Raw genomic sequence first — 26,589 nt, 5'->3', positions numbered from 1 at the left:
ATTCACCACAGGTGCTTAGCGGTACAAACTTTTTTGTTCTTTTAGATCAAAAAGTGGTCACCTATCATTTCATGGATTGCAAATAGTTTCTCTTAAATGGTATGATGACTACTGCCTTTAAACTGTTGCTACTTTTTGCAACCACTGACACAAAAGTGCATCACACAACACCACCCATTACACTCTGCCCTTTAACTGTGCTGATCGGCTGCAGCCAGTCTTTTGTATCCAGTCACAATCAATGTAGCAGGACGGATCTCACCATCAGGTTTTGAATCTGCATCACACAATGCTACTTGTCACAAGTGCATGCCCCTAAAATGTACAAAGCACACAGCCAAAGCTATTCCACAGCATCTAGTGTACCACCAGGCTCTCAGGACAACCATCATGCTCTCCCTATTCCTCTTCCAGCAGATGTTTAGAATGTTCCTCTGTAATCTCTTTTAAGTGCAATATTACAGTTTAAATACCTAGTGCTCTGCAAACCAGGTCCTGCTATCACTGAATCAATGACCTGATCTCTCCTCCTTTGAAGTTTGCAGTAAGATATCAATGGTGCTCTTCCTGCCCCGTCTGAAACATCTTGCTGGTTCACAACAGATGACCTTCTCACGTATGAGCCCTTTTGCTCCGTGTCCCAGGGAACTGTTCAACATAAGGTGCCCATGCCCTAAATAACAAAACTCCCCTAGCAAGCCTCAGGCCTCCTCTGACCTCTGGAAAAGAGTCAGCGTGTACAATCTGAAATAGCATGTACAATAAGGTTAACTTTGATAGACTAACCCTCTGCAACACGGTGCTAACTATTAGCAAACTCCTCTTATCCCCAGGCTTCATCTGCACTTTTCTTAAAAATGTTTCAGTTGTTTTTTTCTTTAACCTGACTGTTTCTACTATGGTCACCCAGGCTCTAGTCATTATGATATGCAATTTCTCATAGGCTGTGTATTGCCAGAATTAAGGTGGTTAGAGAATCCAAATTAAGGGAGGTTTAAAGGGTGGAATGCTTTTATTTTCCACTGTTTCCCAGCTCATATTGTTTTTGTCAGTTCAATCTCTGTATGTAACAAGAGCAGCAAATAATGCATTTGTCAGATCCTTGGTGCTAACATCAAGACACATTGTAGCAATCTGTTCATTAAAGTAAACTTACTAAACTATTCAAATAAATTTGCCAAGTTACCTGTCACATTTTTAAATGTCCAGACCATAGGCGCCGGAGACGGGTGGGCCAACGGATGATGCCCAACCACTTATATATATATATATATATATATATATATATATATATATATATATATATATATATATATATATATATATATATATGCCGCCAGCTTCTACAAAGGAACACTGAAGCTTTTAACAATCATATGGGATAGAATGAGTTTATGTGTGGTAGCGAATGTTGCTACATTCGTCACCTTGTAACATTATAGAACTGTTGAAACATTTGTTACCATTTCATGGAATTTGTGTCCAAAGTAGTAAATAACTGTACAAGTGTGTGAGCACTGCTTACATTGGAAAGTTTAGTATTGATTTTTAACAAATAATCAGGGGAACCAATATATGTTTACACATGTACGATGAAGCCAGTTGTCTCTTAATATCCTCTGGATTCGTTTTTTTTTTTTTTAATTGTTTAAATTGTTTTACCTATTGAGGTTCAATGTAGATTTGTTGCAGATGAATTTTGTATGTATTATGAGATCTAACAAACCAATGCACAGTTTTAAGACTGCATGCCCAATGTGACGGATTTGCAAAAATTCCTTAGGGTAAGCAGCCTCCGATTTAGAAAATGTTTATTAAAAAGAAACCACTTGTAATGGCCGATTTGTCTAATGTACTCTACCAGCTGCCTTCATGTCTTAGATAAAACACACTTAACACTGTGTTTGTATTCTCCTAAACTACCCATCAATAAAACACAGCTGTAGCCACTAGCCTTGGGGTTTAACCTTCTACATTCAGCAAAGGCAAACTGATGAAAAGGTGTTGACAAGATTTGACCTGGAGTAATACTTTCCTTTTTGCTTTATTTTATATTTTCAGTTTCAACTTGGGCTAGAATAATACATGATTTTACCCTCATAGTGCCTTTCCACCTTTGACTTAATACTGTCTTTGTTGCATTGCTGTATTTTTATCATTATGCTAATACAATCATGCACTGTTGTCTGCAATAGTATGGAAATCCAAATGGAAAATCCCATTCAAAATGCCAGACGCTGCTCTCTACTTAGTATTACCTGTACTGTTTAGTAAAAACTAATTGACTCATACCGTCAATAAATGAACCAAAAGGAAAACAGATCTTAAATACTGACAACAGAACTTTATTCCATTTTACAAATTCATTTGGTTACGATTTTCCACAGCAATAAAACTAACATTGCTGCTTATAAATGATTCAAAATACAATGTTTACTCATCCAAATTAAGCTTTGCAGTGGAGCACTGTGTGCAGTTTGTAGTCGTTGAATCCAGGAGTTAACCTGAGACCACTACCTGTGGAAAGAATTAAATCACAAGTTTGTATTATATTGTATCTTTAGCTGTATGTTTAACATGTCTTAGCTCAACTGCCACTTGACCTTAGGATGCACCTGTCAATAGGCCCATTAGGTTTAAAGGTTGTATCCAACTTCATTATGCCATGTTCAAACAAACGTTTTGCAAAACTATTATTAATTATTGATCACAGATTTAATGTGCTGTACAATGAGCCTGAGAAACCATGCCTTCAGGGACATTGCTGGTGGGGGGAGGTTGTGATACAACACCAAAAAAGTCAGTTTCTATGGTTTCTACGGCTTCATTTTATCCAAGTAAAAGTATTTCAGTTTGTATTGAAATTTACATGTTTAATAATGGATTATTTACCACATAGTCATTATATATATATATATATATATATATATATATATATATATATATATATATATATATGAATATCTAAATATAATGTTTTTTACTATTCCTTGATAAGGAAAACATGAATTTATTACTATTCCGGCCTTGCTATCAATATATTATATAATTATATATACATATAAATATATATATATAGCTATTATTATATCACATGCTTGCTATAGATATTATAGTATATATATATATATATATATATATATATATATATATATATGGATCTAATTTCCGATTTCCGCCCCATACAATCTAGTAGTAATGAATAATTTTACATTTAGTTGTTATTTTGCGCAACAAAAAGAATAATAATAAATAATAATAATAATAATAATAATAATAATAATAATAATAATAATACCGCAGTTATTACACTGCACCAACTGGAAACTGTTTTAAGTTTTTTAACGTCAATGTTAGTCTGTTTCGGCATATTTGTAGACAGAATATTTGCTGCTATCACCTTTTTCTCACCAGTTGTTTAGTCTTTAATGACGCGAGGTGTTTGACAATGAGACAGCACAAGAAGCACGCCCATTCTTATCTACAGCCAGCACTACTGCATGCAGCGCGAGGCCGCTCCACCTTCCTCGCGTGGGCGGAGCCCGGGGAGGTCAAAGCGAACTGAGGAAGAGCCGAGAGCACGCTGCTGAGGTAATGTGAGTAAACAGTAAAAAAAAAAAAAAAAATGAACACTTGTTTTTGTTTGTTAAACGATAATTAAACTGGATAGTATTTTAAAATATGTAATTTGTTCATGCTCTCTGGTTTTCTAGGTTGTGTCTCGTTTGGGGGAAGTACTCTAGATTAGTTTGTATGCTCAGTGTACAAAACGAAAGATCAAGGCAGGAATCGACAGTTTGTTTGTTTTTTTGGGGGGACGGGGACGGGGGGGGTTTCATCTAAAAAAAGTTCTCTCTAAAATTGGAAATAAAAGTTCTAGAGACAAGAGCGCTTATTATTGCAACTCTCTAACTGGTAGCGTTTTACTTTGTGCTATTTCTGGGCTGTGAAGACAAGGTTAGGATTGATCATTTAATGCCCAGTGCCAATTTTAGTTCACATATGACATATTCATTAAGTACAAAGTATGAACAAATAAGATAAAGTAATTATAAAAAACCTAAAACTTACGTTGGCCATACAGTTTTAGCAACAATCGTGTGTGTGCCTGAGAAACGGCATTTTGCGCAGACTTCTGACCTCCGGTTTCTGTCATCTCTTATTGTGAAGTACTCCTATGCTGAGGTACTCCACATGTGGTGGAAAGACAGGGTCCTCTAAGTTGTTGATTGTCTGCCGTCTCCTTGTCCATCCCTTTGACAGACTACACGGATGTGTAATGTGCCAGTTACCAGTAATCATGACCTTTTAATATAGCCGCTGCCAACACATCAAAATTAACTCAATGCCCACAATAGCTGTAAATTAATTGGTTTTTATCACCTCACAACAGTGGAAATGTGTCTAAAAATGTTTGCAGAAGTACGTTTTTATTAACTGTATATTCTATGATGAAATTGTGTGATTTTGTATTTTTTTTTCCCCCAAAATGTTTGCAATTTAATGGGTATAATTTTTAAAAAGAATAAGTAGCAACATTTTTTTTTTTTTTTAAGGATTCTGCTAAAGTTAAGACTGTAATACTTTAATTGATGTTGTAGAAAAACGCAAGAGATTAGTTGGCCTACTATGTTCCAGACCTGTCAAGGCTGGAGAATGTATCGAAATAAGATAACAAGAGATTATTGAACTCATTTTGTAAAAAAAAAAAAAAAAAAAAAAAAAAAAACCACAATGCTTCCCACAGTGTTCATGCTACCATAACTTAGTGGTAAAAGAAATGTGCTTTGGGAAGGACGCTGTTAGGTTACATGTTACAAAAACTCATCTAAAGCACAGAAAATACAGAAAGTACAGTACTAGCAGCTTTTCATATTAGTTTGAAAGCAAAGTGACATAAGTAAGATTAACTAAACAGACTGCAAATACCACATTTAATGGCCGAGGAAGCTTTGTAATATCTGACTACTACTTTCTTCCTCCCTGCATATACAGAGAATGTGACTCAGACTGTGACTCGGGTATTATTAAAACAGTTGTGCTTCTAGAGAGATTGTCTGGATTAATGCATTTGAGACATTTCCATCTGTTTTATGTCTGCCTCCTTCAGCATGTAATCAGTTTTCTGTTTGTCAGTAATAAGAGATCATTAATAAGAAAACTCTTCTATTTTCAAATTTCATTCTATTAAAACTAGGAGCCTACACTGATATTCAGTGCTAATGACGGACGTTTAACGGGACAGTTATCTTATTTAAAAAAAAAAAAAAAATCCTTCTTAAAACAAATTTTAATTACAAGCCCGAATAAAAATTGCTGTTAGTGGGTGGTACAGATAAACATCACATTGGCTCTGGTACAGTAAAGTGTATGCCCTCCCCTTCAGGCAGCTAAACTAGATGGACTTGCTTTACTTCCCTGAGCTCTTCTTTCAACAGATACATGGGGTTGACTGATTTGCTGTTAATGACTGTTAGCACTCTTATAAAATCTACAGGATCAATTCCAGCCTACACAATTTCATAGAGGGGGCCAAGGATTGGGCAGGCTTTAGGATGGAATGCTACCTGGCTTTCAATGAAGGTGGTCCCTCCAAGGCACACATTGGACTATTCCTGCTCTTTGCCAAGGCTTTTCCTTGTTCAAGCTTCCATTTCTTTTGTTTTTAAGCATGTATGTCATAAATTAATTCTACAACAGTGTTGGGGGTTATTTTATAACATCATTATTTCCTCATTGCCTGATTTTGATAGTCAGTAACTTTGTCACACTTTCAGGGGAGTTGTTTATCTGACCTACTCGAATCGCCTTGTAAAACTTACAGAGAGTTATGAACTCGGCAACGTCAGTATGAATACACAGGGCTTGCTTCAAAAAGTTAATACAATATGTTATGCTCTGGTAAATGCTGCAGATGAATCCTAGAGGAAATCCAGTATGTTACTAAGGTAAAACAAACCTTAGTAAGGGTGCATGTAGCTGAACCAAACTGCTTCCTTTGCATGGCACACTTCCAGTGCAACAAGAACTTGAAAAGGGATGAATCTAATTGTGTTGGGAACATAAAAAAACACCTTAAAAGTGAACTTTGATACACCACTTGACATGATCACTTAAACAAAGGCATTGCTTAGTTAATGTATATTTAAGTAATCATACAAGTTCAGACAATGTACATGTTTAAACATTACTAATAATTCTGTACTTCAGATTACTAAACATTCTGAATTGGTTTCTTAATTATGTATCGTGTTAGATCATTAAGGGAATACAAACTTGTTGAGAAACCAGATACATAACATAAGTTTTTTTTTTTTTTTTTTTGTCTGTCCTGTAAGACCTTTTATTTTAAATGGTACAGCTGCACACTGTTAAGGACCACTAATGTTGAATTGCATGTTCCTATTCTGCTGTTTTTTTCTCTTTTCCTTTAAGCGGAATCACACGTGGAGAAATGTCTAAACCTCTGTTAAGAAGGTCTGAGAGTGACCAGAGTTACTCAGAGCTGAGCGGTATGACTGTTGGGGTATTGGGAAGTGGAGACTTTGCCCGTTCTTTAGCGACATGCCTTGTGTGCTCTGGGTTTAAGGTGGTGGTTGGAAGCCGGAATCCAAAAATAAGCACGGCCCTGTTTCCTGCTATAGCTGAAGTCACTACACAAGAAAAAGCTGTAAACAAGACGGATGTCATCTTCGTGGCAGTGTTTCGGGAGCACTACTCCACGCTGTGTGATTTACAGGAGGCTCTTGCTGGTAAAATACTGATTGACGTCAGTAACAACACAGAGCTGAACCACCATCATGAATCAAATGCAGAGTACCTGGCCTCACTGTTCCCGAAATGTATGGTCGTAAAGGGATTTAACGTGATATCAGCCTGGGCTTTGCAATGGGGTCCAAAAGACGGCAACAAGCAGGTAATTGTATGCATTTCACCGTAGGATAAATTCACTAAACGGAATAGATTTGGAGAAGGGATCTTTTTTTTTTTTAAAACACAATCACACCTGCTTCTTACCTCCACAGGTCCTGGTCTGCAGTGATAACAGAGAAGCCAGAAATACAGTGTGTCAGATTGCATGGAGTATGGGGTTCATCCCTGTGGATATGGGCTCACTCTCGTCTGCCAGAGAGATTGAAAACATCCCTCTGCGCCTCTTCCCATCCTGGAAGACCCCACTGATGCTCTCCCTGGGTCTCTTTGTGTTCTTCTATGCCTATAACTTCACCAGAAGGGTGATCCATCCTTACGTAACCAAGGGGGAGCACTGTTTTTACAAAATGCCAATTGAACTTGTTAACCTCACGCTACCCTGTGTGGCCTATGTAATGCTTTCCCTGGTTTACTTGCCTGGAATCCTGGCAGCCTTTCTGCAGCTACGATACAACACCAAGTACAGGCAGTTCCCAGACTGGCTGGACCAGTGGCTGAAGCACAGGAAGCAAATCGGCCTGCTGAGCTTTCTGTCGGCTGCACTGCATGCTGTGTACAGTCTGTGCCTCCCAATGCGAAGGTCCGCTCGCTACCTGCTGTTGAATGCGGCCTTTAGACAGGTAAAAGTAGACAAACATTTTAGCAAGGTGTCTTTATAAAGCCCTTCCACAGGATACAGTTGCAGCCCAGTCGAGGGATCCTGTAGTTTAATTTGAACTAGTAAAATGAGTTTAATATGATACAGTGTACCAAGGTATTAACATGTAAAAAAAAAAAAAAAAAGATCTGAATAGTACAGCTTTTATTGAGATTCAGTCAAGATTATTACAAATTAACATGCAGTGATTTCTTTATAAATCCTAATAGCTCTCTAAATGAAGCGGTAAACCTGTGATAAAATTCTTTAGGCACACTGGTACCATATGTGCTGCTCCAATCTCCTTTAGTTAATGCTTTCTTTGACTTCTGTTTTTCCTGACATTTTAAGAACTGCTAACCCCAGAGGTCATGTTGCTCACTGTGGGAGCCTCAGTGCATTCATTTTTAATCTGCTTTCTGTGACATTTGAAAAAATAATGTTTTTTTATTTTTAATCCATCAAGACAATGCTATGCCCTCTTGTGGAATTTTATTTTAATGACACATTTAAAGATCATTACATGGCAAGGATCTTGAAGAAAAAAAAAATCCCTAACCCAATGAAAACAATTGGAAATGTAAAGAACAGTATAGAATAATAAAAGCAAACTATTTTGTATTTTGGAATCTATAATTTATACTACTAATCATTAAAAAAGAGGAATTAAAGCTATGTTATTGCAAGACATTTAAAAGAAATGATTTAAAAGTGTGTGGATGTCTGTATCAAGTAGCATCTTTGTGGTAATAAAAAATAAAAATGAAAAATAGCCAAAAATTTGCATGGAATGAGCTGCAAATATGCCTATACTGGTGGGCCACATTAGTTACTGCAAAATAGTTCCACAGGGTGTTAATATAATGAACTTAATCCTAGAAAGATTAAAAATGACAGTTTGTATGCTTTCCTGTTCCAGAAGTCACTGATGGTTCTGTTGGCAGGTTAAGGAAGGTGAAGAGAACGCCTGGGTGGAAGAGGAGGTCTGGAGGATGGAACTTTACATCTCGCTGGGAATCCTGGCTCTGGCTGCTCTTTCCCTGCTAGCAGTCACCTCACTGCCCTCAGTTGGGAATTCCCTCAGCTGGAGAGAGTTTAGCTTCATTCAGGTGAGTTTTAAGTAGTCTTTTGATCATTAAGCATCCCTGTAAGAGAAGCTTACACGTTTTTGTAAATGTGCTGCTTCAACTGCCCAAACTCTATTTACGACATGGAAACCGCTTTAGTGTTATGAAAATAGACCGACATAGCGACACGCCCGTCCTTGAGAAAAGGCATACTCTCATTTTGACCTTCAAGAACTGAAGAATTTGACTGCGTTATACTTTTTAATCAGTGGATGGTCAAAATGAAAGATACCAACTACAGTATAGTTTCTTAGTCATCGTCTTTGTCAAAACACAAACTAGTTTGTATTGAGTACACGCAATAATGGTTCCATTTATAAGGGATTTAGTTTTTCTCGCTGCTTTTGAACTTTTCTTGGTATTTACATTCAGCTAATCCTCCCAGTGTAGGATTAGTCACATACTGGTACTCCAAAGCCAAAGATTTAAGCCAAAGAAATCTGCACTGCCTGTCATACCTAGGGCTTTCGCTGTGGAAAAAGATGACAGTAAAAGGGAATGTATTTTTTACAAGCCGCACATACAACTTCATGGGCAAGTATCCCAGTTGCTTAGCTGGTTTGAGAATAGTATCAATGTTTCACTTTCAAAGCAGGAATCACCAGAAATATTCCCTGAACCACATTACACTCTAATCCACAGACTTGTTATCCATACATGTAATTACATTTGAATTGATGACCTTTATTTTGATACCAAGCAAGTCCTTGTCCGACTTGGTAAAGGGGAGCAATTCTTCAAAGTGCACACAGTAATTTTTTGGGGTACCTGCCTTCCCAGGATTAATTTAGTAGAGCAATTATTCAAATTCTTGGTTTTGTAAATGTTTTGGTTTAATGTTCATCAATAGTGGAAGCTCTAACAATGCAAATATGAGGTGATGCAAAGCATTTCCTTATAGAGGTCTAAAAGTAATTTCAATATTCTGAATTATAACTGAATTACAAGTTCATACAGCTCACATGAGCTTGTAGGTCATATTACACCTGAAGGTTCGGTCTTTCCTGCTCTGCCAAAATAACATTTACATTTTTATTTTTCATTTTAGCATTTGAGAACTCAACTCCTCTTGTGAATTAATATTCTGTACTTGAGTGCTATGAAACAGACAAGTTAAAAAGAGGTCAGATGAAAAAAGAAAAAAAAAATTAGCTTTCACCAATTCCAAAACTGATTTTTCTGTCATATTTGGGGATTTTTAAAATCAGATTCAATGTTAAGTAAAACTATAAAAAAATTAAATTAAAAAAAAAAAAAAAAAAAAAAAAGGTAGTCAGGTAGAACAATGCACTAGTAAATGTTTGTCTGCTTGATTTTAGTGTCTTATAGTTTTATGTTCTAATTGCTTTATTATGAATGATTTAATTTTGTTTTTATATTTTAGTCCAAATTGGGATACACTGCCTTGGTAATAGCCACACTCCACACACTAACCTTTGGGTGGAAAAAAGCCTTTGACCGAAGCCAGTACAAATTCTACCTGCCTCCAACATTCACACTTGCTTTGGTTGTGCCTTGTGCTGTCCTGCTTTGTAAAGTGTGCCTGCAGTTACCCTGTGTGAATACAAGGCTGACACAGATCCGAAGAGGTTGGGAAAAGGGACGACTCGTCAGGTTCCAGTTATCCGAGGAGTCAGGTCTTTGCAATGAAGACTTCAGCAATGAGGACACAAGCAATGTGTGACAGAAACAGTGTGTGCTAAACACACACACACACAGTACCCACTCACTGTTACAGTAGTCCCAGTTGTCAAAAACCCAAAGCCGTTTTCAAGCACTTTTTTTTTTTTTTTCTCAGCTAAACAAATCTAGACCATGCTTCTAGTCTCCCCTAAAACTCAATTTAAGTAGCAGTTGGGCTGTCTGCTGTATTAATGTTGATATCTAGGTCAAAACCACTCAAATGACTTTAATGTACACCATGTTACAAGGCGAAAAATATTACACTTTCATTGTACAGTCTAATGTAACGTATCAAGTTTCCATGACAGAATATTGCTAATCCCTTAAAAAAGGTAGTAGACAAAGCAAGCCTTCCTCCTCGTTGATAGAGTTCAGGTGGAAGTGCAGTTCCCAAAGAATTACAGTAGATTATTTCAAATTATTTTCATTATACAAATCAGACAGCTTTAATGTCAAGCTACAGTCTACATTGTTGACAATGACATTTCAGCTATAAACAGCTTGCTTTTATATACACATGCATTGTTCACAAAGGTGTGGCATTCTTCTTTGATTTTTATCTTGCACATATAAGCATTTACTATCAATAACTAAAGAACATCCACATTGATCAAACGAGCACTTTGTATAAAATAGAGAGCACTTTGATACGTCTGATTTTTATTTTTTGGAATATGAATTACAAACTATTAATATAGACAATCATCTTTCAGTAAACAAGTTTGCAAATCCAAAATATGATTATACCAATAAAGCCTAAATGATTCCAGAAATTTTTGCCAATGTTTTGTGGAAATATTTAGGGGTAGTAATATTTTTTTTTTGGGGGGGGGGGGGGGGGCATACAAGAAATGTATTGAAAAAATTATATCAAATTAAACATTACTTTGGAGGCACTTTTGTTCCAGCAAACCTCTTCAAAAGCAAGCTGTGATGAAGTGGCGTTTTGCATGCCTTCATGTAGACCTGCAACTAGCACTTCTCCATGCAAAAAAAAAAAAAAATCTATATTTTAAAGGCTGCAAACAGCCATCAGACACAGGAGCACAAGTCCAACAACACAGGCAGCTGTAGATTCCAGCCCAGTATCCTGAATCAGACGCATGCGAGCCGAGGTATTGGCACGTTGTGGTTTGGAAACATGAAGCAATACAAAAGCCACATAAAATTAAAAACTTACCCTTAAACTACAAATAGGTGGTCTTCAATAGATGTGCATGCATGTTATAACCACATGTCAAAACCAAAGGCTGAATCATTTCACACAATTAAAAACAAACTAACAGCTGTTAACAAATGCCAGGTACAATTTGGCAACTTTATGCGGCTGTGTTCCTTAGTTTGAATGCCGTAGTTTCTTAACTGACTGATAAAGGGAATCAATCCAGCTTAAATATTCAAAAATAATAATTGAAAACCTTTCTGAATGTATGTCCCTTTCACCATATAGATGTTGGGTTTGCTTTATATCTTTCATAGTCTTCCATCCAGAAGAAAGCTAGTTCTGTTTCATTTGCTACAAGAGATACAAAAGTCATTATTAAAATGTGGTATATCAATACCTTCAATAAGAAATTAAATTAATACCACAACCCCCACACCCATACAGTAGTTTACCTATAGTACAGTCATTGCATTCATTCTTACCTACTCCCGCTGCTTTCAAAGTAGTACCTTCTCTCAATAGAAGTTTATCATCATCTTCCAAACTCATTACTAATTCATTTGTCTGAAAAGGCCAAACGGGATTTTTTTTTTGTATTATTATTCCAATTGGCAGAGTAAGAGAGATATTTTTATACTTAATCAAAACAAATGTATGACTGAACAACATGGATTTGTTAATTAACTCAATGGATCCCTTAAATCACTCCCCAGATCATAAAGAACCACCTACATGACTATTTTGCTTGTGGTTCACCAACTGATATAGTACAATTGATACAGTACATAAGCCAAAAGAAAATTGTTTATTAAATAATATTACTCTAAAGATGTTTTGTTTTGGTACAGTGCAGTAAATAAAACAAAATATATGGCCAAACCTTACCTTTGCTCCATGTGCCTGATGAATGATCTTCATTGTGTCTACAAAGGGAAGGGGGAAAAAAAAAAGAAAAAAACTTTAAATATGATTGTGTATTGTTTGTACAATGAACAAAAGTATAAACGCAACATGTAAAATGTTGGTCCCATGTTTCATGAGCTGAAATAAAAGATCCCAGGGATCCCATGGCAGTACGTCCAACCGGCCTCACAACCGCAGACCCAGTGTAACCACGCCAGCCCAGGACATCCACATCCAGCTTCTTCACCTGCGGGATCGTCCGAGACCAGCTACTCGGACAGCTGATGAAACTGTGGGTTTGCACAACCGAAGAATTTCTGCACAAACTGTCAGAAACCGTCTCAGGGAAGCTCATCTGCATGCCCGTCGTCCTCACCAGGGTCTGGACCTGACTAGTTCAGCGTTGTAACCGGCTTCAGTGGGCAAATGCTCACCTTCAATGGCCACTGGCACGCTGGAGAAGTGTGCTCTTCACGGATGAATCCCGGTTTCAACTGTACCAGGCAGATGGCAGACAGCTTGTATGGTGTCATGTGGGCAAGCGATTTGCTGATGTCAGCGTTGTGGGGTGGCGGTGGGGTTATGGTATGGGCAGGCATAAGCTACGCACAACGAACACAATTGCATTTTATCGATGGCAATTTGAATGCACAGAGATACCATGATGAGATCCTGAGGCCAATTATCGTGCCATTCATCCGCCATCATCACCTCATGTTTCAGCATGATATTGCAAGGCCCCATGTCGCAAGGATCTGTACACAATTCCTGGAAGCTGAAAATGTCCCAGTTCTTCAATGGCCTGCATACTCACCAGACATGTCACCCATTGAGCATGTTTGGGATGCTCTGGATCGACGTGTACGACAGCGTGTTCCAGTTCCTGCCAATATCCTGCAACTTTGCACAGCCATTGAAGAGGAGTGGGACAACATTCCACAGGCCACAATCAACAGCCTGATCAACTCTATGCGAAGGAGATGTGTTGTGCTGCATGATGGTGGCAAATGGTGGTCACACCAGATACTGACTGTTTTTCTGATCCACGCCCCTACCTTTTTTTTTTTTTTTTTGTTTACGGTATCTGTGACCAACAGATGCATATCTGTATTGCCAGTAATGTGAAATCCATAGATTTGGGCCTAATGGTTTTAATTTCAATTGACTTATGTGAACTGTAACTCAGTAAAATCTTTGAAATTGTTGCATGTTGCATTTATATTTTTGTTCAGTGTAGATAGATAGATGTGATAGAATTGCACCTCACCACCAATTAGTTACCCCTTTAAAAACGTAGACTCAGACACGGAAATTGAATTTTGCAGTGCATGCGTGCACTTTTGAATAAACACAAAACACAAATAAACAAAACCCAACTCTGTTAACACAGCACTTACCTTTACTTTGACTGCTCGGAAGCAGCCCTGAATATACTGGCTGCTGACTATTTAAACCCTGCACCTGGTCCTAATTTGAAATCATCCCAGTTGCGGGAGATAATTAAACAATAAAAAAAAAAAAAATGTGCATTTCGACCCGTGTTTTATTTTTTTTTCTAGCAGGCAGGAAATGAACCCTCTCCCTGCTCATATATACACACACACACACTATATATATATATACATATATATATATATATATATATATATATATATATATATATACACACATACACACACACACATATATATATACACACACACACACACACACACACACATTAAAAGAGCAGCCTTTATATGAAAAGGTGGGTCCTGCCAAGCCAAATAATGGTCAAAGTCACTGAATGCAATAACATTATCAAGACTTGTCAGGATCTACAAACCAGCAAAGCAAGTTTCAAATGTGAAACTAATTCTTTATCATACTGAAAAATGACTTCTTAGATTTGCTTTACCGGGAACCAACTGTACAGCAGTGTCTGTCTACACGTCACAAAGATGCAGGAATGGATTAAAAGAAGTAACTTACCATATTCATGCTTCTTAAATGGGGGAGGAAGTCCTGGCCTAGTAGTAATGTCTAGAGAAAAGGAAGTTAATTGTATAAATAATTGTAAAGGCCCTTTATAAAAAAAAATTAAGTATGCATGCATGCATTGCCACAGATAATTTGTATGCACATATGTACTGTCTGATAGCGTCATAATACAGTGTCCAATGTTACAGTAAAATATAATTATTTATTACATTTACATACTTCCACAGTTCACCCTGCAGCCCAGCCGTCAATTTAAATCTGAAAATATATTTTATTTACATTCACCAAACCTCGACATAGCTTTATTTTTTGGCCCTTTTAGAAAACTGCTTGGCAGACATGCAACTAAGCCTACTTGAAGGGAAAAGTACATTCATTTCGCAAATGCGAACTTGAATACGACGTATTAATGTCTTTACTTCGCTGTTGAGGTTGGTCAGTACTTACCATTTCTTACAAAGGCAATGAACGCATTCACAGTCTGGTTCAGAGACACGTTTTGGAAAACAATAGGTTTAAAATTCCGGTGCTCAAAGGAACGCACCAGACGCACCGTTAACACCACTTCTTCGCAAGACATAGAGGCGCCTATATTAAAAGAAAAAAAAAAAATCACAATACTTATTATATCAGAAACACACTTTTCAACTCGATTGAAGTTGCTATACACTTTGACACAGAGACACATACATACATAAAACACGTGATGTTAACCATTATGAAAGACAAGTTAATGTTAGACATTATAAATAGCTCTAAAGCACTTAAACCATAGTTGTGATAATAATATTTCTATGGTACAGCAAGGCGAGTAAGCTGTTCTATACTAGCTACATGCTATTCTATATGTTGAAAAGCACTAAATCATTCGATTAACTAACATCGTTAAAATTGCTACCTTGTAACATCTAACTGACAAGACTAAGCTAGTTCTGCTTTAGTAGTTGTAATTGTAGAGTTTGTCAAGTCGTAATAAATACAAATGACACCAAAGCCAGAAGCAATCGACCACAGAGCAGAGCATAGATAAGGCTTGATTAGGACATAAAGCCGTCTTGGTTTGTAAATAGGAGCGCCAACATGTGTTGGGGGGAGTTAGAGCTTTGCTGGTTTATTTGCATTTTGAGGTGTGGCAAATCCATTTTTTATTTTTATTTTTTTTTATTGAGAATACAGTACCGTTTTGCTGTCCTTATAGTAATTATTATTGAATTAATGGTTTTATGCCAGAAAAAAAAAGAAAAAAAAAACACTTTTGGTCATTTTAATATATTCTTTTTGCGTATTACCTGTATTAAATTGCGGTACTGTTAATTGGATATATTATGTGCTTTCTTTAATCTCAGGATCTCCGCATTTCTGTTAAGAGCTGGGTATTGCTTGAACGCTGACATACAGAACTATTGGTTTCTGTGAATGCCCCAGTTACTTACATTTGTATGCCACCTACAGGGTTGCATTTACGCTTCACCTCATTGGTCGCGTTTCATCACCCCAGCTGGCACTATAGCAAGGCTGCTTGCTTCTCTTCTTTCACCATCGACCCAACCAATAAGGAAAGCGTGTCGTGTTGGGTCCTCCCTCGCTTCTCCGCCCCTTTCACGCGTTTCAGAAGTAGTGAGGAAATACGCTAGTCACGTCTGTTTGCTGCCTGAGAGACAGAAGTGATTTCAACTGGACCTGCTCTGAAAAAAAAAAAAAAAAAAAAAAGCACCATGTCTCAGGTAAAAATAGAATCAAAGTTACTGTTTTGGAAATGTGCTTTTTCACTGAAGTCTTCTAGTGCTCGCTGGGGCGGTGAATGAACAATGGTCATTGTTCTGATATAGCATCACGAGGTATTTGCACAGCTGTCAGGCAGTGAGTGCAAACATCTGTCTGTTTTTGACATGTGGGTTTACACTCACGGTGTCAAAAGGCATATGTGCCATCGAGTCAGTTATCCTCATTTTGCTTTTTTAATGTTGTGTAGTATAGATTTTGCATAGCACGGGTCTGAATTTCCTTACCTTGGTTTAATTAGGAGTGCGCATGCGGCACTGCACGTACGCCGTGACATGTAATCATATATATATATATATATATATAATATATAGTGGGTGTGTGGTGGGTGGGTTGTTGTGTGTGATAGATTATATATATATATATATATATAATATCTATATATATATATATATAATATATATATATCATCTTTATATATTATTTAATCATATATGGTTATTTAATCATTTTATTTTTATTTTGTATAGTAACTTTCTCTAAAGTACCAAGTCGTTTAAATGAAGTGTCGGAAACTGCCTAGTACAGACAAGTAAACGGGAGAAGCGAGGACTCAATACCCGTAGTTACTGTCTGAATTGGTCAGATAGTGTTCAGTTAAAGAACACGTGATGCTGCTAGTGGCACAGTACATTGTTCCTGGCATTAGCAACAGTAACTATGGTTAGTCTGTAGTCGCTTTGTATTCTTTCAATAGCTTAACACGGGTGCTGGTTTATGTTAATATAGTAATGTTCAGCTTTACCCGCATTCATTTTTATATATTGATCGTATGTAATATGCAGTGAAAAGAATAATGTATCAAATCCGGTCGCAGTGAGCTCACACAGGCGGTGATGCAAACTAACGCAGCTGTGAATGGATGCGGTTCTAGCCTTGCTGAAAACCCAATCTGGTGATATAAATACAATTATAAATATAAGATATATAATAACATAATTAATGTCCGTAATTGTCGTACGACGGTGGTGCGTCAGTTTTGGAATCGAAACAAGTTCGATTTGATCTGATTTGACGTGCGTTAAGAATTACAATGACCAATGAAAAACGACTGGGAAGACACGTGGATTCTTGCAGTTCCCTGAACAACATGGAAAAAAACGAATTGTGTCTCCAAACAAAAATGACTTTATGATAAATGCAACAAAGATTACAAAGACTTTGAAAAACACGACATTTTGAACTGATATCATACATAAACACGTGGATTTTGTGCAGTATAGGTTATTACAAGTATATACTTTTTTTATTTAAATTGTAGTCGAGAAAGTAAAGAAACAATGGCCCAATCTGGAGACACATATCAGAAAGAAGCGTGACAGCGCAACCGAGAGCGGTCAGGGCTGACAGTCAGAAAAGAGACATGAAAGTGACAGAATTACTGGCTCCAGACACAGAGTCGAAGGTCATTATGGCAAAGTATTTTCGGTAGCTCATTGCCAGCTTCCCAACTTTTGGATGAAACTAGGTATATTTATTACAACGCCTCCACTGCTCGATGTTAATGCATCTAGTGTGTAATGGAATGACGCACGACTTTTTCGGATGACGGATGCTAAATGACGTAACCGATCCAGTGTCCAATTGCTTGTAGACGTACCAGTCCAGTAACTCTTCCAGATTATAGCCTAGCAGATATGTTTTCATATTGCATATTAGAGTGCACATATTATTTTATTGAAATAACTTTTTTTTGGTAATTATGTTGTGTTATATATATGTTTATATATATATATATATATATATATATATATATATATATATATATATATAATATATATATATGTATATAATTCCATGATTTGTGAAATGTGGGACTCTAAACACTTCTACACCCTGAGCTGAAGAATGCAATCTGATTTTATGCTGCTGTGTAGATTTTTGCTGTGTGTGTTTTTTTTTTTTAATGGTTAACTCTTGATAAGCAGTTTGTTGCAGAATATGAAATGGAGGTTAGTTGATAATAAGATTTTTTTTTTCATTTTATTGTCGAAGCTTCTTTTTATCTTCTGCTAAAAAAAATGAAAGGATAATGTATTACATGTTTACGTAAAAACTCTTAAAAACCTTGAAAGCTGGTGCAATTTTGAGTCTGTGGTCTGAAAAGCTTGATCTAAGGTCTTCCTGTTTACCAGGATACCCCCTCGCATAAGTGCTTAACGTTCTGAGATTTTACCATGCGAGATTTCAGTATTATGTGCTTTTAGACAGTTGTTTTATCTGTGCCTTATTGCCTGACACAGTGATTTTGTGTGTTTTGCAGTCACCCTTGTTCTAGTTGGCACACTTTCAGGTCAGTGCCTGCTCTGTTTGGCATGGTAACTATTGGGCAGCTGCTGTATTTGTAGCACTTCAGGGTTTCAGGTCCAGAGAGCAACTGATTGAATGGATGCAAGAACCTTACATTAAAGGGCTATGTCATTTCTAGGTTTGACGTATGTTGATTACTTTTTCAACACCAAACGATTAAAAGATAAACTCTGTTCCTGAAAGAGGCTTTATTACTGTACTTTGTAAAATGTTCTGTTTCATCATTTTGTTTAGGCCGACTTTGATAAAGCTGCTGAGGAGGTCAAGAATTTGAAATCTCAGCCCGCAGACCAGGAAATGCTGGAGATTTACAGTTTGTTCAAACAAGCGACAGTTGGAGATGTCAACACGGGTATGTAATTGCATTATGAGAGATCTGCATTTTGCATCAAATAGAACCGTTCAACCAGTCATCATAAGACAGAAAAAATATTGCGTCTCAATTTATCATTTTATCAAATTATTTCACCGGGATAAATCCCTTAAACGATCCCTGTTGTTCACAAGGGGCTCCATCGTGGTGTTCTGGGCGTTTTGTGTGCATTCGTTCACTTGGTGGCACAGCTGCAATATAAGCTTGAATGAAACTGCTTGTCTTTTCTTGCAGCACGGCCTGGCATGTTGGACTTCAAAGGAAAAGCCAAGTGGGATGCCTGGGAGGCTCGTAAAGGTCTGTATTGAAAACAAGCGTGTGAGTTTGTTCAGAATGTGATGACCTCAAAGCAACTACACATGCATTTCTAGGTGACTGTAGACATTGAGGTTTAACAATAAAAGAAGACGTATTTATATTGAAATTGTGAGAGCAGATTTAAACAGGCCTTTTCACACAGGGAAACTCACTCACAGGCTGCAATGCATTTTTCTTACTGTTTAACTGTGGCTAAGCGTTCCTGTGTAACAAGGTCGTAGTGTATTTCATATACGTGGAACAAGTTTGGATAAAGGGGATTAACCCTACCAGAGTTCTGCCAGTAGAAAATATCTTTCATTTCAGAGTAAGGGCCGGTTTAGGGTTCTGTACTTGCAACACATGGCACCTACTCGTATCCATCAATTATGGATTATAATATGGACGTGTCATTCATTTATCTGATTGCACAAACTTTGCAGCATTTCACTTGCTTCAACATCACAGGATTGTGTTTAGCACGGTGAGCAACCAGGGCCTGGTGAGATTTTATTCACATACTGGTAACCCATATTAAAGCTTACACTGACGGTGTGGGAGGTGTATAGATTGTCATGGAATATTATTATTATTATTTTTTTAAACTTTTTCCAACCCTATTTTAGTAATGTTTGATTTTCCTGTTTTGCTTACCAGGAATGGGCAAGGAAGATGCAATGAAGGCCTATATTGCCAAAGTTGAAGAACTAAAATTAAAATACGGCATTTAAAGACTGTCAGTGTTCATCAGAACAAACACTTGGCCTGCAACCTCTGTGTCTGTTTTTTGCAGTGCGATTTGCCTTAATGAATATCCCTGGTATGTTGCGTGTTAGATGACAGGTGCTGTGGTGACTCTGTTAAAAAAAAACTCCAAACAGGAACCACCTCTGAGAGGCTGTCCACCAGCATTTTGTTTAATGATATGTAGAAACAAACCACTTGATCATGTTCTCGTATTTGTTAAAGACAAAATAAATCTTGTCTTTTTTTTACTGCTTTGTTGTGTTGATGCATTATTGTTTTAAGATTAATTTTGCTTTACTTCTAAGGTAACGTGTTTTTGAACTATCAGAGAGCCATAATTTAAATTGGAAGCAGGAATTATGTAAAACTGTTATCTGCATGTAGTGTTTTTTTTGTTGTTTTTTTTTTGGTTAAGTTAAACCTTAGTAATGTTTTATATACGGCTCATGACCTAAGGACTTAACTCAATAAAGTAAGAAAACAAATTACATATTTGGAGTAACTCTACTGTGGGGGGGGGGGGGGGAGACAAAACTTGGATCATGGAAAGTCTTTTTCTAACAAAGTTTCAAGTAATTTGCTCTACCTAAGACAATAAAGATTTAATTCACACTGGGTATCATAGTGTTCCATCACCCAGACTCAAGTCTGATGATGCATACAAATAAATGTGGTGTTTATGCAAGCAATAATATATGACAGGGTGGTCCAATATGGCCCGGTATCTGATTGGTTGTTGATTGGTTATTGACAGGAAATAAGCCAGTAAAGGGGTGGGAACAATTTCACCCTTTGGTGAAATGACCCAGGAAGGGCAAATCTAAAAGCAAAGGTAACAATACAGATTGTGTAAAGTAGTGAGTAACGTTACTGGCAACAGGGTGATTCATATGAAAAGCACAATAGTAAAACAAAGTCACTCCCATGTCAGGCTGAGGTATGCCTTCCTGAGTGACAGTGTACAACCATTAAGCTGTCCCCTTGCAACACTGTAAGTGTGCCATGTAAATGTGAGAAATACCAATTTGCTCTATGCTCACTAAGTCTAGAGTGTTGCAATGGGACAGATTAATGGTTACATTCTGTTATACCTGTTGCATTGTAAACTTGGTTGCTTTTCTGCAGGAGAATCCGTCTCTAACCAACATATCATCAGCAAGCGCATAAAGGCTCAATGTGTTATTCTCATATTGCATGTTTTGTTTCGGCAGCTCAGTCAAGCATAGGCAAGCCAAAAGCTGGGTGGCTGAAATGGGAGTCGACCGCTTAGAGCCTGGAGGAAAGGCTGTCCTCAGCTACTCATTCCCTGGGTTTTCCCCTTAAAAACAAAAAAATATGTGATTAGGGTGTTTTTCCTTACATGAGTGCTGAGCGGTTTGTATTTAGTTCTGTGGGGTGCGTGGTCAGGTTGGAGAGGCTGGGCTCTTTCCCCTGGCGTGGCTCATAGCCACTTCCTAGCTGCGGTACTGGGATGCATGTAACCTTTCGTGTTTTTCCAGGTAGCCTTTGCACACCCAAGGGCGAGGCTGGTGACAAAATATATTATCCACTCGCCCATCACAGTTCATCAAACCATCTACAATTACAATAAAAAAAATCTCATCCATGGAGGAAAACTACAGTTCTGATTCTGAGAAAAAAAAAGATGGTATAGACACAATTAAAAAAAGTGTATTTTAATTCTCCATATGTCACCAATATTAAACCCCCATTTCCCAGTCAAGTTTCAATACAACAACAAAAGCAACACTGATTTAAATATATTTTCATATCACTATGCCCTGTTATTGTCATGCTGTTGCATGTTGGTATGTTTTATGAATTTTAACTGTATATTTTAACCTTGGCTCTCACTTGTAAATAACTTTTTTAGTTAAACTTTTTTTGATGATTGGAGACTGGTTGGCTTCAAAAGTATTTGTACTCATGGTGCTTCTGCCAATAGAACCTTTCCTCTATGGATATACTGTAGTCAAAGCTTTTTTTCAAGCTAATTTATGTTTTTCATTTGTGTTAAATTCAATTCATATATTTAGCTAGGAAAAACAATAGCATTTAGGAAAATTATAAATATATACCATACAATAAACAAATGAATGCACAGCAAGCATATATTAATTAAACCCCCCAAAAAAACATTGCTCCAAATTTGCTCTGTATATTTAACAAATCATGACTGATAATAAGTAGTTCATTGATTACAGCTCGTGTTTCCAGTGGCTGCACTGTAGAAGGACTTTATTTATGCATGAAAGTGAGTAGAATAAATTACACATGGTCAATGGAGAGTGAACCCCAACAACAGACATCTTCCGCAAATCACCACACCACAGAGAGTAAAAAACAACAAAACATCTACTGTGAGCACAGAGGGAGAGTTCCCTTCTCACTTCAGCCCAGCCCTTTCCTTCTCTCTTAAAACTGCTTCGTGATCAGTTTGCTAACAATCTCAGCAGACTGATATCCCTTCCTGCTGATTCAGCACAAGGACAATGCAAAGTGGACTGTTCCACTGCATCAGCATTAAACTTGCATTGTCTTACATGTTTGTTAATCATAAACCACACTCAGTGTATCATTGAACTTTTGACTCTCAACATAGATTTCATTCGCAAGTGTTTTTCTTCTGGCTTTTCTTAAGAACAGGACGGCTCCACAGCAAGAGAACAACATGACGGCCATAAAGATACAGGTAATGCATTTTGTTTAAAGTACTGTACTATACAGTACATCTCCTGTATTCATATCAAATGCTATTTTGGGGTGGTAGGGGGAGTTGCAATGTAAGTGACAGCTTAAACTGTTTCAGAACTTTTATCAAACATTCCTAAAGTAAATAGAAGGTGCAATTCTTTCTTTGAACAAATCATTTTAAAAAATCGTGTCGATTTTGTTCTTTCATTTAATAAGATGCTATACTTGTGTAGGGGGGGGGGGGTCAGTGGACCACTTCATTCCTGTCTATAGAAGCCTCAGATCATCACCACCACTTTGTTTCACTGTGGAACAAATGCACATGCCATGATTTGTACCAGGCTGCATTAATCCAACCGGAACTGGTGCGCTATGTCTACACCAGGCAACCTGGCTGCCATGCTCCCTTTGGCTTTGTAAAAAAGAGAGTAAAAAAGAGCAAACCAAAATGAAATTAAATGGATTTCCCTTTAAACTAAAAAGGTAATTCAACCTATGTTGAATTAAGAAATGTACTTGGGCAGGTTTATTTGAACTTGCTGTACTATAGATTGAAGTGGCATACAGTCAGCACTGATATTCTTAATATGTTTTTAAAATAAGTATTTGTGAGGAAAGTAGTGCACGCTTTGTCCACTAGGTAGAGCACTCACCTTATAAGTTGCTGGTTTATATATAAAATAACAGCCTTTGTTTCCATCAAAGGGCATACATGTCCAATTGAACCATTGCAAAAAAAATTGCAATTTATTACTTATTTCATATTCTTATAAGGCTTTAAGAAAATTTATAGTATTACTCTTTTGTTCACTAAACAGTAATAAAACCATCCCGAGTATTTTGAAAGAAACCACTAGGTCAGGCTTATAGTGCACCTTCATCTTTATACTCGTGTATTTAAATTATTTAGGTAACACAGTATTTTTTAGCAATTCATATTACTAACAGGAACCTATTTGTAAATTAACAGCTATTAAGAAATTGTTTTCAGCTTCTGTACGCTTTGTTGTGATTTCCAGGTTATACAGTGACGACAGAAAAAAATCATAACCAAAAATATGAGTCAATAGCTCTTTATCTGAGATTAGATGTGGGTTTTTTTGGTAGCTTTAAGTTCTTTTTAATCACAGTTCTTGACAGATGGCATGTCCTAAAGGTTTTGAAACGTCTCAGCTCTGTGCATGGCTGAGCTGTGGTACAGGAGGAATAAGCATTGTTCTGGGGAATTTTATAACAACAACACTTTTTTTTTTTTTTTTTTTTTTTTTTTTTTAAGTAAATTCAAGTTTTGATCTCAAAAATGCTCCTTTTGATAAAGGACACTGTTTATGCTACCCATAGCAGTATGTGGAAAAAGCAAATAACGCAATTTCCCAGTGATCTTATTCATTGACTAGTCTTGCTGACAATCGCACAGATTTTGAATTTAGAAAAAGTCAGCATTGCTATTCATTTTTAGGCGAGCATGCCAGGTGAGTCATCCCAATGTTTTTATAATGTGCAGTGATGATTTACCACTTCCAGTATACTTTAAGAATAATTCATTATTATTTGGAATAACAACATGCTGTAAATGTTTTGCAATTCAAATGTAATACATATATTTATTGGTTTGTTTGTTTGTTTTTTTCAGACACAAAGGATGCATTCCTGCAGAAGACCCAAAATGCAGTTCCTTGAGATTTTCACCAGAAGCTTAATTATTCTGTGCATAGCACTAGCGATCATACTGTCCTCTATTTCTGTGTGTGATGGCCATTGGCTTTTTGCTAATGCCAAAGTATTTGGACTTTGGCACTTTTGCATCATAGAGCAGCATGGTGTCCCCAATTGCACTACAGATCTGAATGTGGCCAGTATTCATGGACTGCAAGTTGGACTTATATTTTCCCGAACAGCTGTCTCTTTTGGGGTTGTAGCGGCTATCTTTGGACTGGAGCTGTTGATCGTCTCCCAAGTTTGTGAAGATCCCCATTCCAGGAAGAAGTGGTCTTTCGGATCTCAGCTTGTTCTTTTGTCCTTTGCTTTGTCAGCTGCTGGGATGCTGAGTTTTGTTATCTGGCTGTGGAATCAGGTCTCCTTCATGGGGTTTACTTTAACCTACTGGTGCCAATTCACTGCCGTGTTTCTCTTCTTTCTAAATGGAATTAGCGGCATTCACATTCATAGTTTAATGCAGCTGCCTATAGTTCACCCAGGGAAGATGTAGAATAACCTCAGTTCCTGTGGGTTAGATAAAGTTTTGCTCAAGATTTAGGCAAATTATTTTTGTGTATAAAAAAAATGGAAATGTGGACTGACGTCATCCAAATTCCTTTTTGTAACATTTATTTTCATGAGCACAGGCAGTATTTTGCTTTTATTTAGGAAAGGAATGAACTTTAAATGTGTGCTCTCCTGAAAGGGAAATCTAACTTAATGTCACAAAACGAGTTGTACTATAACATCTTTTGACTGTTGAGTTTGACAGGTGTTGTTAAGTAAAAAAAATATATATATATATATATATATATATATATATATATATATATAATATATATATATATATATGAAAACAGCACCTGGCAAACTGAATAGATGTCGAAAGATGTAGATCAACCAAAATTACATTTGCACATTCATCAGAATATGAACTTTCAGTGTTATTGTCAGTGTTAGCATATGCAAACATTTGAGAAGGGCATTTTTGTTCCACTTTAGAGACCTGTAGCTGCCATGAATTTTGTGAACATTTTAGTGTTTACTTTAGAAGAAATTGATCAGGTAAACCAGTGATTGTGCTTTTATGTAAACAAATTAAATTGTATGGCTTGGATTAATATAGGCACCAGAATCCGAGCCGGTCTTCCCTGTCAATTGAATTCAAGTGCAGTTAAGGAAAGGTTGCACAGCTATCACTAAACACAAAAGTTCTGAGTAGCTTTTTCTTTTCTTTAATTTTACAATGACCTCATATAGCAAAATCTATTAAAACACAGATGTGCAGTTTTTTTATTATTAAATTAACTATAAATCTGAATAAAAGTTTTTTTTATTATTATTTTTGTTTTTATTTTTTTTGAATGAGAGCGCTGCAATAGTTAATTACCTGGCTACAGTTTTTGTTATCTGTGTCAAGGTTAATGTATATCAGTCTGATCTTGGCAATACTGCTACTTTGATCTGTCATAATGCCTTCAATATGGCCTATGTTGTTAAAGCCCAAAGGTAAACAGAACAACAGCTATTAAATGCATTCATTAGGACAACGTTCCTGTTAAAGCATTGTACTGAAAGCCATAGAACCATAATAAACCTTATCACACAGAAAATTATTTTCTTATTGAGCCAGACTGACACAGATCTGGTTTGTGTTTTCTGCTGAATGGATATTTAATGTTGTTTCTTTAAAAAATGTATTTCCTGCAAATGTGATCAAGAATAATCTGATATCAAGTTGCATTTGTGATCTCCTGAACGATGTTATCATATTATCCGGACATCATTATGGTATTTCAGGCTGAAGCAGGAAATACAGCATGAGAGTCCAACTGGCATGTGCCACCAGCAGGGCAGCACTAATTGAGGAACTTGTACAGATAGAATTTAATTGTGGAACAGTAAAATATATCAACACATCTCTCCTTATGATGAACACTGGTACTTAAGTGACATCTCTAAATAAATCATTAGTGGAAGTAGAATGAAAATATATTGGGTTTGTTTTTTAAAATCTTGTCAATATAAATCAACATAATTCAATCAAAGCAACTATTTTAAGTTACACAGTATTAAATATCAAACTTAAGCATAAACCCTGATAACAAAACTGCAAATATTTTCATTAATACTAAATATTAAAAATGCATATGCTTTTATTCAAAGCTCATACAAAATAACTAGAAGATTAAAGCACATGTTTTGACTCCTCTGGATAAAATAACAATAAAAGACAGTAATAATGTAGTGTTCTTTCAAA

General features: G+C 36.7%; 4 protein-coding genes across 7 annotated transcripts; 3 read left to right on the top strand and 1 right to left on the bottom strand.

Moving 5' to 3' along the window:
* Positions 1–3,506: 3,506 nt before the first annotated feature.
* LOC121322351 (metalloreductase STEAP3-like) lies at positions 3,507–12,080 on the top strand. 2 transcript variants are annotated; one of them, XM_041262193.1, is made up of 5 exons: positions 3,507–3,591; positions 6,436–6,916; positions 7,026–7,553; positions 8,515–8,679; positions 10,082–12,080. In XM_041262193.1, the coding sequence occupies exons 2-5, from the start codon at positions 6,455–6,457 to the stop codon at positions 10,379–10,381; spliced, it is 1,455 nt and encodes a 484-aa protein (XP_041118127.1). In that variant the 5' UTR covers positions 3,507–3,591; positions 6,436–6,454; the 3' UTR covers positions 10,382–12,080. The 2 variants fall into 2 exon arrangements, with proteins under 2 accessions (XP_041118127.1, XP_041118128.1); XM_041262194.1 differs by having other exon boundaries at positions 3,540–3,596.
* On the bottom strand, positions 11,210–15,806 carry c10h2orf76 (chromosome 10 C2orf76 homolog). Of its 3 annotated transcripts, XM_041262196.1 has the most exons (6): positions 15,327–15,434; positions 14,876–15,016; positions 14,420–14,470; positions 12,431–12,468; positions 12,028–12,109; positions 11,210–11,896 (listed from the first exon to the last, which is right to left on the bottom strand). In XM_041262196.1, the coding sequence occupies exons 1-6, from the start codon at positions 15,334–15,336 to the stop codon at positions 11,820–11,822; spliced, it is 399 nt and encodes a 132-aa protein (XP_041118130.1). In that variant the 5' UTR covers positions 15,337–15,434; the 3' UTR covers positions 11,210–11,819. The 3 variants fall into 3 exon arrangements, with proteins under 3 accessions (XP_041118130.1, XP_041118131.1, XP_041118129.1); XM_041262197.1 differs by lacking the exon at positions 15,327–15,434 and adding an exon at positions 15,718–15,806 and having other exon boundaries at positions 11,210–12,109; XM_041262195.1 differs by having other exon boundaries at positions 11,210–12,109; positions 15,327–15,438.
* Positions 15,807–16,028: 222 nt separating this feature from the next.
* On the top strand, positions 16,029–20,185 carry LOC121322354 (acyl-CoA-binding protein-like). Its single transcript, XM_041262198.1, has 4 exons — positions 16,029–16,152; positions 18,755–18,872; positions 19,128–19,190; positions 19,848–20,185. The coding sequence occupies exons 1-4, from the start codon at positions 16,144–16,146 to the stop codon at positions 19,919–19,921; spliced, it is 264 nt and encodes an 87-aa protein (XP_041118132.1). The 5' UTR covers positions 16,029–16,143; the 3' UTR covers positions 19,922–20,185.
* Positions 20,186–21,868: 1,683 nt separating this feature from the next.
* LOC121321528 (voltage-dependent calcium channel gamma-like subunit) lies at positions 21,869–25,098 on the top strand. Its single transcript, XM_041260513.1, has 2 exons — positions 21,869–22,629; positions 24,265–25,098. Exons 1-2 carry the CDS (start codon positions 22,609–22,611, stop codon positions 24,838–24,840), a joined length of 597 nt encoding a protein of 198 aa, XP_041116447.1. The 5' UTR covers positions 21,869–22,608; the 3' UTR covers positions 24,841–25,098.
* Positions 25,099–26,589: the final 1,491 nt, after the last annotated feature.

This window comes from Polyodon spathula, chromosome 10, assembly GCF_017654505.1.
Source record: "Polyodon spathula isolate WHYD16114869_AA chromosome 10, ASM1765450v1, whole genome shotgun sequence".
NCBI classification, from domain to species: Eukaryota; Metazoa; Chordata; class Actinopteri; order Acipenseriformes; family Polyodontidae; genus Polyodon; species Polyodon spathula.
Note: the sequence above shows the minus strand (reverse complement) of the source record. Positions and strands in the feature narration are given on the sequence as shown.

Bases quoted from the DNA above. Each gene is read 5' to 3' on its own strand.
- LOC121322354 (XM_041262198.1), top strand. The intron at 18,873-19,127 runs GTATGTAATTGC...CTTTTCTTGCAG, and splicing joins AGTTGGAGATGTCAACACGG to CACGGCCTGGCATGTTGGAC. The intron at 19,191-19,847 runs GTCTGTATTGAA...TTTGCTTACCAG, and splicing joins TGCCTGGGAGGCTCGTAAAG to GAATGGGCAAGGAAGATGCA.
- LOC121322351 (XM_041262193.1), top strand. From the start codon at position 6,455: ATGTCTAAACCTCTGTTAAGAAGGTCTGAGAGTGACCAGAGTTACTCA. The intron at 6,917-7,025 runs GTAATTGTATGC...TTACCTCCACAG, and splicing joins CAAAAGACGGCAACAAGCAG to GTCCTGGTCTGCAGTGATAA. The intron at 8,680-10,081 runs GTGAGTTTTAAG...TTTATATTTTAG, and splicing joins GAGAGTTTAGCTTCATTCAG to TCCAAATTGGGATACACTGC.
- c10h2orf76 (XM_041262195.1), bottom strand. The intron at 14,471-14,875 runs GTAAGTACTGAC...CCTTTTCTCTAG, and splicing joins CATTGCCTTTGTAAGAAATG to ACATTACTACTAGGCCAGGA. The intron at 12,110-12,430 runs GTAAGGTTTGGC...TGGCCTTTTCAG, and splicing joins ATCAGGCACATGGAGCAAAG to ACAAATGAATTAGTAATGAG.
- LOC121321528 (XM_041260513.1), top strand. From the start codon at position 22,609: ATGACGGCCATAAAGATACAG. The intron at 22,630-24,264 runs GTAATGCATTTT...TGTTTTTTTCAG, and splicing joins TGACGGCCATAAAGATACAG to ACACAAAGGATGCATTCCTG.